The sequence below is a fragment of the Buteo buteo genome, chromosome 6 (assembly GCF_964188355.1).
Source record: "Buteo buteo chromosome 6, bButBut1.hap1.1, whole genome shotgun sequence".
Classification (NCBI taxonomy): Eukaryota; Metazoa; Chordata; class Aves; order Accipitriformes; family Accipitridae; genus Buteo; species Buteo buteo.
Window position 1 is genome coordinate 6,281,651 of NC_134176.1, and position 11,852 is coordinate 6,293,502.

General features: G+C 39.7%; 1 protein-coding gene across 6 annotated transcripts in view; it reads left to right on the plus strand.

The window, feature by feature from the left end:
- Positions 1-8,159, plus strand: part of KIAA0586 (KIAA0586 ortholog) — a 74,195-nt gene extending 66,036 nt beyond the window's left edge. For all 6 annotated transcript variants that reach the window (XM_075029554.1, XM_075029556.1, XM_075029555.1 and 3 more), the window contains 2 exons: positions 3,011-3,076; positions 7,743-8,159. In XM_075029554.1, the coding sequence (XP_074885655.1) occupies positions 3,011-3,076; positions 7,743-7,888 (212 nt within the window). In that variant the 3' untranslated portion in view covers positions 7,889-8,159. The remainder of the gene's footprint in view (positions 1-3,010; positions 3,077-7,742) is intronic.
- Positions 8,160-11,852: the final 3,693 nt, after the last annotated feature.

Consider the following 11,852-nt stretch of genomic DNA (forward strand, 5'->3'; position numbering starts at 1 on the left):
CAAGCATTGCTGCGGATAACATGCTCAGTCTTGACCTGCAACATACTGAACGTGTCTGATAAGAAGAGATTGTCATATGTGCATCCCAAGTGATACGGACAACCACGCATCAAAGACTACGTAAAAGCAGCATGTTGGTAACTGTTGGTAACTTAACTGCGTAGGCCAAATTGATCTGAAGGCAGGATGGGATTCCAGAGTAACCCAATACGTATCCTGGCCAGTAGGCTAACTTATAAAAGAGCATCATTTGCTTAGGGGATCCCCTTACTGGGACGCCCATCTTCATTTTAAGTGTCAACTGGAAAGATGTTCATCTTCAAACACACTGCAACTCTTATTTATGATGAAACATCACTGAATTTGTTTGTTCAACTTTAATTATTTGTGTAAATTATTTTTTAATTATTTTTAAATAAAAACAGGTCATGTAACTTTTAAGAATTAAAAAGATGATTTCTTTAATTTTGTTTTTTACTTGCCACTCCCCATGTAGGCTATGAATGCTATTATGTCTAGCACTGTGGTATGATGTAGATAAGCTGGAGGCAGTATTGCTGCAATTAATATTGTTAAGATATGAGGTCTCTGTGGAGCCAGTCCTGCTGCTAGGATTGCAGTGAACGATTCTGCATCCTGAGGGAAGTCTGCATAACTTTATCTTAGAATTTAGTGTGAATTCCCACTATGGATCATTTGAGTTGGTTTGTTGGGATTTTTTTGAGCTGCTTTATTTTGCTTCAGATACTGGCATTAAAATGTCTCTTCGATCCCCAAACATGAAGGTGTGAATAACAGAGCTGAATATATTATAGAAGCATACTTTTAAAATTACCTTCCTGTCCACTTGCCTGTTAGATCTTGCAGAAAATGAGAAAAAGATTGGTATGAAGGTGACACTTAGTTTTACTGAAGAAATAAAATATTAATTACACAATTAGATATGCAGTTTTTAATTATCACTTGTCAGATTCTCCTGATTCCACCAGCTGTTTACCTAGGTTGTCTCTTGTGGATTTAGAGATTACTCATCCCCCCAGCCCTTGCACAAGATACACATTTTCCTGGTGTTTTTCAAGGACTCTGGACCAGTAATGAACCAACTCCTTCTCCTTTTTTATTTTGAAATAAAAGCTGCTGGTTCAAGGTTTACCGCAGACTCCTCATCTTGGTTCGCCTCGAAAAAATGGTTGCAGTCAAGAAGCAGCAGTGCTTAAAAGTTAAGAAAAGACTATTTGTTCCTAGCCAATTGCACATCCAAAAATCACAGGCATCTGTACAGAAAAATCAAACTGACTTTTAATATTTCTTCTTATTATTAATAATTGTTGTAGTTATTTGGAAAGATCATTACACATCTTTTGGAAGTGATTTGCTGGGAAACAACAGCAAGAGTTGTGGCCAGGGAACGAACTTGTTAAGCAATGAGATATTCGACAGAGCAAAATATGCCAGACCTAAAGAAGCGGAGCAGATTTTAGGCACCAAAAGGAAATATTTATTTAGTAAACTCTGCAATCTCATTCCTAGATGTTTTTGGAGCTGCTTTCTGTCTGCCCTTCCCTACCGGTCTCTGTGTTAGGATTTTGAAAAATCTGGTTCTAGTTTATTTTATGTATTCCTAGTTTTTGTTCTGTTTCGTGTTGCTATTGGTGGGAATATAACATGTTTTGGAAAAACACTGAACCTTGAACTCAGATGTGAGAGTAGGAAAAATAATTTTCAAATATTCTGCTTTGAAAATTTGTTAGCTGTTTAGCCTGCGTCCCACCCTCCTTTACTGACTCGGGATCTGAATTTATTTTCTTTCAGAAATATTTATAGCTAGGATATACATTAAGGTTTAAACAAACAAACAAAAAGAAAAGCGTGTGTGTGTGTATGCATGTTTATTTTCTGTGTGCTTGTATGCAGAGTTTCTGTAAGTACATTACACCATGGGAAGGTGGAATTTGCCAAGTTTAGGTCAAAACTTGAACTGAACTCATACTATATAGTTTTCTGTCTCCGCTGGTGTCTGCGGCCCACTTATGGAGGTTTATGAGTTGGCTGAAGCCTTTGAGAATGAAACCATGTTTTTTCAGCTCAAGCAGTAGACTCATGCTTTTAAATCCAGACATTTTTGGCTCAGGTCCTACAGATGTCAGTCCATTTCTGTAAAACAACTGAAGTGTTTTAATTGTAAATCTATCCCTTTCATGTAACTCAGCCCTAGAAATTTGGCCTAAGTTTGCCTAGATTCTTTTCTGTTTGTCCTGAAACCGGCTAAGTTAGGGGCAGTCTCTTTCTGAGTTACGAAAACAGAACTGCATGCATTTGCTGAGCATCTTGTTCTTGCTTTTTGTATTTCTGTCCTAGTGGCAGGCGGTCTGACCTGCAGGCAGGGGCCCTATGCTTAGCAAAGCATTTACAGAGTCCGTGCCCTAAAAAGCACACATGCTTAAGCATTTTTGCTTCGTTTCTGGCAGAGCTGAGAAAGGACACCTTCTCCACAGTAACAGAAATATGCAGACGGATTCAAGGTGGCCAAGGTTAGAAAAGTGGCGGAGCTATAATTTCTAATGAATGGAGAATAATTTTGTCCAAACAATTGGATTATTTGAGAAACTGTTGATGGTCCTGATTATTCCTGAGAATGTTGTATTCTTTACCACCTCGAGGCCATGTGACTAGTTCCTTACCATACCCACGTTAAACTGTATAAGCCATTAAATTCCAGAAGCATTGAATTAATAGCTGGGTATAGCTAGACATGAGTCTGAACTGGAAATACTATATATAATTATAATTAGTAACATGACTGACATTGCAGTGTATTTTCTCCTTTCAGTGTAGCCTTCAGAATTGCTTACATCAAAATATGGATGTTTCTTATCAGTATACGTTAGCCCAGCAAGTCTGGAATAATTTTGATTTTGCTGAAAATGCTGCTTCTTGGGTTGCTATATTTGGTATCTTGCCTGTATAACCACGTACAAAAATGAGTGAATTTTTCTTTGGTACCATACAGATAACCATGGAGACACAGATCGGACACCCACTGGCACAAATACATATCTCACATCTTTACTTACAGGTAAGAGGGGCAGATAAAGTACTTCTACTGATAGTGGTTCTGTTACCTGTGGACTTGTAGGTTTTCTACTTTAGTTTACAGTCATTACTATAAGGAATTTCTGACAACTCTGTTTTCCTGCTAATGGTCTTTGTAACTATATCCTAGATGTAAATATTTTTTTGTAGGGAAAGAGCAAAATGGGGGAATGACACACACACACACAAAAAAAAGGAACTTTCACTGAAGATTTTAAGATGCTGAGTTACAGATCTGCAGGTGCTGTGCTATCCCTAGTGCTCTGAACACTTGAGATAATGCCATCTGGAGGAAGTTATTTGTTGGGACAGGACAGTGTTTTAAACTTTGAAGTCAGTAATAAACAAAGTGAAGCAGCTGGAATCTGGCAGAAGAAGAAACAAGCCATTCGTATCAACCCGTGCTATTAAAGGAATGAGAGCACTGCACTGGAGTTGTTTTTACATATGCTTGGAAGTTTATTCTTGCTCTAGAAGTTAGCTGCTTCAGTTGTTAAATTAGAGAGTAGAGGGAGGGTTGCTGGGGGGTGATGTTTGTTTTTAAATTTTAGGAAGTAATATGTAGGTAATTACAGTAATTATGATTCTGGTTTTATACTGAAACAATAACCTGGGTCCTGATCCTTCAAACCCCTCCCTATTTATTGTCTTGAAGATAGCTCTTTTCACTTACAAGATATGGGTCTGGTTTACATCCGGATAGATTAAAAATAGAAGTTTTATTTAATGTATGTACACCGACTTGAAGGAGTTAAAGCACGTGGTTTTTATTTGGCTTAAAAGTCAGACTTGTTTAGTCTTTTTATTTTGCCAAATAGAAAAATTTAAAAAGAAAGATTTAAACATTTTTCTTTGTTCTTATTGTTGCCATATGGTATTAGTAACCAAACCTCCCTTCAGTGTGTTTAATTCCTTTTCCATTTGGCATACATTCACAATACACTTGTATATAGCATACTCTCTGTGTGACGGTACCTCTCAGAGAAAAACTCCCTTCACAGGTCACCGGATGGTTGACACACCATTAATTTTTATGTTTCTGTTAAACAAAGATCTGGAAATTTAGTACTGTACATGAATTTGTTATAGATTGCCAAGAACAGGAAAAATCTCTAATCTGAAATCTGACCTTTTCCGTCAGTGGGTCACCAAGATGTTTTCAGTCACTGTTGAATTTCTACCAGTCAAGCACCCTTACACACTTACCAAGAGTGTCAGTTTTCACAGTTTATATGAATGTATTCTATTAGACAGTGACAATGAATTTGGAGAACTGGAGGTCACCTCAGGTCACATGTTCCAGTTATTGGATTTTAACAAGGAAAATTTTTATAAATACCTCTAAGCACATGATTACAAAATTGTACTGACTACTTCCAGAGCCTCAGAAGAGGGAAAAAAGCTGTGAAGATTACCTGCTTTCCTGCCCTGCCCTGCCCTGCTTTGTAAATGGAGGAATTTTCCATTCCATTTTTATGGCATATCAGAAGATTATAAGCACCATTGCAATTTGCATATTTGTGGCAGTGAAGAGCTCAATGTTTAAGAGGAAACCATCTTAGCATTGGTTATGAGCTGTTCTCTGATGGGGGGGTAGGGGGAGAAAGAAATAAAATGGAATATCCCATTGTTAAAGAAGGAGCTGGCCAGGGACTATACAAACATTATCACTGGTGTACAGCAAAAGGCAGATCCTGACATCAGTAAATCTGTATGCCTAAAAACATTATGTGAGCAGGAATACAAACATTTAAACCTGTGTGCTTCTTTTTGTGTATTTATTCACATGCCCATCTCTAGATGTATATATGAATGTGTTTTATGCACTGTGCATGCACAAGGTTAGATTAAGCAAGAGGTGATAATGTTAAAGCAGATGTGAGAACAACTTAGTAGTTGTATCTTTGGGCCAACATAGAGTTTCAGGACTAGCAGCTTTCTATCCTGGAAAGTTACAGTCATGGAGCAGAATCCCCCATGCAGCTGAAATAGGATATCTGTACTTTTTTTACAGTTAGAATGCTGAAAATCCAGGTTCTGTATTTTCTACATGCATCTAACAAAGTCAAAGACTTCAGATTTCTGTCTTTAAAAAAGGCAAATGTTTACTTTGGGTATTTTTAAGCTTATTTTTAAGGCTATTTAGATAACTCAGGACCTGGTAACTTTTCTGTTGAGCAAGTAGATGGAATTACTCTTTTAATTTTTCTGTCCTTTTAGCATTTTATATCTATCATAAAATTGAACTCAAGTATGTCTGTAAAATGTATTAGAGTATGTGTTAGGAAGAATGTAGACTAATATGATACTTTCTTTCAGCACCCCAGAATCAAATGCTTGGGAAGTTACTATAGAGCCTTGGGATAAGGGAATATTCTTTTTTTTCCCTCCATTTTTTCTTTTTTCTTTTCTTTCTTTTTTTTTTTTTAACAAACCTGAAAACAGCTGTTGAAACAATGACATCATGGAATGTGACATGACTGTGGAAATTATTAACAAAGTCAAGCTTTGAAAGCATCAAACTACATATAGTGTTGGAGAGTTGCTTTAGCATCTAGGATGACTTACAAAGTTTCCTCAGGCATTACACATTCATGTCTTTACTGTGTGTCAGCTTCATGTCTAACCAAATAAACACTTTGCATTTCTTCAGTTCCCCTTCTGAATAACCTATTTTTATCACGCAAACATGGCTACAGACTAAGCTCATGGAAGTACTTCTGGAAAAACAAAACACATATATTGCTTGCACACCTTTGTGGTGTTACCATAAATGTGCTTTCAAGTCATGTTCAGAAGACGTAGGATTTCTCATGTCTTCTTACTGCTCGTGTGTTAGGTTTGCTCAGGTCCACGCCAACCCAAACGTTGACAGCTGTGCTTTGTAGAGGAGTTTGGGCTGGGGGTGATGAAAGCTGTCCAACTACTGAGGATAGTCTAGTGAAACTATGGACAACGCTTCTTGCAAAGTGCGTAAGCGGCTGTGGCGAGCAGGTGACGTGTTGATTCCCTGGGGGCACAAAAAAATGCTCTCGTGCTCTTGCTACCTCTCCAGAGCCCTGCTTTCCCGGGGGGCAGGAGGCTTGGCTGGCACAGGTTGCTCCATGTACTGGCTTTACTGTCTTTGGCCTCGTTCGTGTTTGACATCCGAGGCTCTTGGTTGCTGTTCGAGCATGAAAAACACCGGATGAAATTTTATTTTAGCAGTGGGGTTTTGTTGTTTTAATTAGCCTTTTGAAGCATGCTTTGCTACAAGTCAGATGAAAGCAGATTAATACTACAGTGACATAGTAGATAATTAACTGGGGTGAAAGAAAGCCTAACTTCTTGGTTTTATTGGGAAAATAGTGTTTTAATTACCTAGTCTATCACAGAGGAAGGGAGAATTGTTATAGCTTATTGGAATAAGAACAAACTCCGAGAGAGCCTTTGCTGTTGTACACAGATTTATATATGTTTGTTTTGCTTGTAGCTGCTGCACTTAAAATAAATGTCCCAAGGGCAACTGAAATCTCAAAATGCTCTTTCTGTAGTTTTGTGAATGTTGTGCCATTTCTCCTGTTCTCCTTCACTCTGTGTCTGTAGCCTGATTCCTGTCTTGCTCCCGCTGCTCCCTGTATTGATTCATCTTGTCTCCTTCCTCTGGCTAAATATAGTAACTTTTGCCCATGACCCCTCTCCCTTCCCATCTCTGGTGTCTGGCTGCAGGTTGTTTTCTACCCCTCCCGTGGTTCCCAGACGGGAGAACTTTTCAGCACTGCAGTGATCTTTCGCAGCTGCTCAGCAGCCAGTGCTGCTGGAAGCTCTGCACGACGCGTCTCTCTTCCTTGCAGGGGCTGCTGGCACGGCGGTGGCTGGGCTGTGCGGGGGCTTGTCCCTCTCCCACGTTTTGCAGGGTCAGATCGCAAGACTGGGAAGTGGCAAGGAGCCATCTCAGGCTTGCTGGAAGATGAACGTGGCTTGTAAAGTCCTGCAAGCCACATCTCCAAGGGGGAGGCTGTGTACATTTTCTCTGGAGTCTGTTAGAGGATGAAAGAAGGGAGATAAACCACAAAGGAGTAGCAAGAAGGACCCTTAATGAGTTAGGGAAATGGGTTGGAGATAGGGAAGAGCTAAAACAACTTCTCACTTGTGTTTTGGACAGCTGAAGCATTGATAGGGTGTTTTTCTCCATAGGACTTGTAGCCAACGGCTTCAACTTGTATTGCTTTGATTTTTATGATTGTACATGGATATGTGGTCATGAACAATCTGGATGTTTTCTAAGGGTTTGATGCAAGCAGACATACACATATAGATGGAATTTAGAAATACTGTTAGTATCTATGGATCTCATTTCATTTATGTGGAAAACCCCAGTATACATATTTGAAGTTTATATATGTATGTGTGCGTGTGTGTATCTGTATGTATATACAACCCAGTCTGTATATGCAAATAAATTAATCCCTTTGTTACCTGATAAAGAGAACTGTGATGGCTAAAACATCACTCTTTGAAATGCCTCAAAGCTGTCGACAGTAAGGATGTCTGTGTCTTTGTATTTCCATGGAGTGATGCAATATGGAGATTACTTCAGTACAGTTTAGTTGTTTGTCATAGACAGCAAATAATGTGTTTTGTTCTGCTTTTTTTATTTTTTTTTTTAGGAGAGGATGCTGCCCCGCATTTAAATTCACATGTTTCTGCAGCAAAGGTATCAGTGAAGCTGCCTTCCGTGGACATAGATAACCAAGAACAGAGTATGAGTAGTATACATGGCGATTCAGATTCTTCAGGGACAGATACATTTTAAAGCTTGTGGCTTTTTATGACAGTCGCTGTCTGAAGATTTTTGTCTTTGGTACATTTGTTTGCCTAGTGTGATAGTCTGGGTGTTTTATCCAAATACCAGTCTTTCAGTACTGTTTATTTTCTACTACTTTTCTTATAATTTTGTTATGATTATAAATTTAGGCAATGATTCTGTTTGTGAATATATCAGGTATTTTTAAGCAAATAAAATGCAATTCTTTCAGAATCATTGTGAGCTTAAGTCAATAAAGGCAATTTAAATATTTATTGTATGTACTCTCATTTGTGTGTTTCTGTCAGAATGAGGCTGTTGAGGCACTGGAACAGGTTGCCCAGAGAAGCTGTGGATGCCCCTTCCCTGGCAGTGTTCAAGGCCAGGTTGGATGGGGCTTTGAGCAACCTGGTCTAGTGGAAGGTGTCCCTGCCCACGGCAGGGGGTTGGAACTAGATGATCTTTAAGGTGCCTTCCAATCCAAACCGTTCTGTGATTCTCTGAACGTGATACTAAAATCCATGGCGAAAGTCTGTCTTGCTGATGGAAAAAAATGCTTAGCTCAATATAATGTCCAAATGTTGAGCCAAAGGGAAATACATTTGAAACTAAAGTTTGCAAGAAAATTGTGTTTCTCGGTATCTTCAGAGCTTGTTCATCCTTAAAAGACTGCTATCACAAGACAGTAATTCAAAATTGTATGTAAAAGAGACCATTAGACTTTGTATTGTTGTGATGATGAATTTCTTCTTTTAGAACTACAGGAATTTTTCAGCATTTTGATGTTTGTTTCCCTAAAGATTTTTTCCCATCTTGAAACATGTCTGAAGGAGAGATTGTGTGGGTAAGGTTATTTGTTTATATTTTTTAATGTAAATTTCTCTTTCTCAAGGGACAGAGCTAGTTGCTGCAGTCTCAACCCTTCAGAAGCGTGATAATGTCTAGTCACCCTTGCAGGGACTGCTCAGTTTTTTATTGCCTCAATCAGGACAACTTGGTCTATCCAGCAGTGGCTGGGGAGGAAGGTAGGACTGTCTGCCCCAAGCAGCATCAAAGTGAAACAAAAAAAGAGGAATTCAGACATATTCCAGTAGGAAAATTAAGAAAGGAGCTCTTTTCCAAGCAGGGCAAACACTGCTTTTGCTCTGTTGCTCATCCAGTCTGAGCTGTGGAAAAGAGGAGATACTGTGGCACTTTCAAAGACATGGGGCATGAAGGCATCTCTCAAAAGCTAGGAAAAAATAACTCCTTTTTGGTTGACTTGTACCTTGTGACCAGAGCATATAACTTCATCTGCACAGCTTCACTGCATCACTTAATGAGAGGTATTTTGTTGTTGCAGATACTCATAACCGTCAACAGTTCCCATTACTCTTATTTTATGGAGCCTGCACTGATTTCACCTCTCCATAACAGAGAAAGATTAGAAGTTCGTCTTGGTTTTATTTTGATCTCATTGACCACAAGGTTCAGCTGATTTGCTGCAGAATCTGCAAAGGTAAATGGAAAAAGAAAGAGCTTCAACTGTTCAGGTTTGGTCATATCCAGAGGATTCAACTTTAAAGGGAATCTCTTTAGTATGTTATAGAGTTGATTTCTTGTCTCTCTCAACGGACATGTAAAATAGTGGATTTGGGTGAGGGGTAAAAGCGTGGCAGGCTTCATGCAAAATGCAACATCACTTTAAAAAAAGAAAAGGTACAAATAAGACAGCATTACTGGGAGCTGGTTTTCAGTGTGTGATGCCAGGAATGTTGTCTCCAGTGGTAAAGCTGCTTCTAGATGTTCTTATGCTGTGACAAACACCCATGAGCAGAGGAGAGTATTTGCAAGGTTGTGCTGATGCTGCTGTCTGTGGAACTGTGCTAGGAATCAGACTATTGATATGATCAGTGCTTTAAAAAATGGCAGCCTTTTTTAGGAAGGTGGAGATGTTCTATTACGCTGCAGCAGGTTGCTACAGCAGGGCATCAAGTGTTTGCACTAGAACAACTGTGAGAGGATAACAAAATGCAGTGGGGAGGGCGAGGGCTTCTTAAACCAGCTTTCCTGCAAAAGAAAACCTTCGTGAAACCATGTTCCAGCGCTCTGTCAATCTGCTAGTTTTTTTCAGGATGCTCATATATAATTGAGGTCCCCTTTGTTGCAGTGTAAAAAGCAGAGGAGCTGTACTGTTCTTGTGCCCAGAGCTGTAGGCCTGGATCAGGACTGCACTTTGCTGAACGAAGTACAGTAATCAAATGGAGAACATGCAGGCAGCTGACAGATTAAGGGATGAGACAGGAGACAGCAGATGGATACACAGGCAAGGAGAGTGCACAAGAAAGGATGAGGCAGTCGTCTCATCATACTGGGAAAATAACTGTGTCAGGGCTTTCTGTCTGCGGTGCTGAGCATCTCGCATTTTTCTCTAATTCTCTTCTCTTTCTATTCTTGGGAGCAACTGCATTTAAATCAAAGGTATTGTCATTGACTGAATCCTGTAGAAATGAGCTGAGTTTTTAGGAACGTATGTCAGAAAATGCCCAGTGAAAACCATTTTCAGTCAGTTTGAAAACTCCCCATAGAGCTATGTTCTCTCCCAACTTGACGTGACTGATCTTTTTGGAAGCTTCTGGGTTCCTGGCACTGTGCTTCAAAGATCTGCTGCCGGTGGGGATTACACTGTGGCAGTGGGATCTTGCTAATTGTTCATCCCCACTGCAACCTCCACGGTTCCTGTTCAAAGAGAATTTTGGAGAGGTGAAGAAAGTGCAAACTATTTGCTTTTCCTTTCCCCAGGCTTCCCCAAAATGAAGTATCCTGCCACATAAACATAAGGGGACCTCTGTAAATCTGGCACCCTGGGCATAGATTGTATTACAATTATTTATATTCCTCGGAAAAGCTAAAGGCTGCAGGGGCAGGGGGTGGGGGTCCTTTGGTTTTAATCAGTCTCCATTTTTCCTTTGAAATGGAAAAAAAAAAAGTATCTTCTAGAAATTTATCTATTTCTTACTTTTGGATTCAGTCTTGTATTTCAGATTCCTGTAAATAGTTTTCCGGAGTTTGAAATGGTAAGCACATGTTCTGTGAACACAGCCAAGCCGTGATAAGGAATTCATCTGTCTGCATCTCCAAGTTCCATTTTGTTTCTATGGCTTTTATGATTGAAAATGCACATTTCTCATGGGCACTCACAGAACTGAAACAGCATGATTTGCAAGCTTGCTAAATGGATTTCTTCCAAGCAAGTCATTGGGGTATGTCATCAAAGCTTAACAGCATCAAATAGAATTCCATCCAGGAAAAGTATTAAAAAACCACCTCTATACAGCTATATTTTTCAGTTAATTCTCAGCAGCAGAGAGGTGGGGGCAAGAGGGCTGTTATTGGATTTCAGGATTGTAGTGTGGAAACCAAAACCCTGGCTTTATTTTTTGGTTTGACTGAATTCCTGGTGAAGCTTGCTCGTGTCTTACATGAGGAAAGCACTAGAAGGAGGGTATTTGTTCATGGATTGGACTTGCAGTATAGGAAAGTGCAAAACTGCAGTGTCAGAAGTGTTTGTATTTGCCGAGCATCTTTTTCTGACTTTGATAAGTAAAATCTGGCAGTTTAGAAGTGAGGTGCTCAAAATCCAGGGTTTTTTTTTCCTCCTGCTCTCCCACTCCCTGAAGAAAAAAAGAGATGCTGGATGGTGAGGGTGGCAGCAATAAAGAGAATGGGTGGATCTACTGGGACATCATGCAATTCCTGGCACAGGCGGAGTTCCCTGCTCCCAGGCCAGCCCAGGCTCTTGGGGCAGGATCCCAGCCATAAGCTGGTAGGTGGTTTGTCTGATGCCAGTGTCACCCTTCCCCTGTTCAGCTGACTTACCTTGGTTTTCAGTATAGGAAGCGGAAAATTTCATGTGCACGCTTAATCTTATCTGAATTGTGGGAAATCGGATAAAGTGAGGCTTTTGTTATTCCTGTCCACTTTCCTAGCTCAG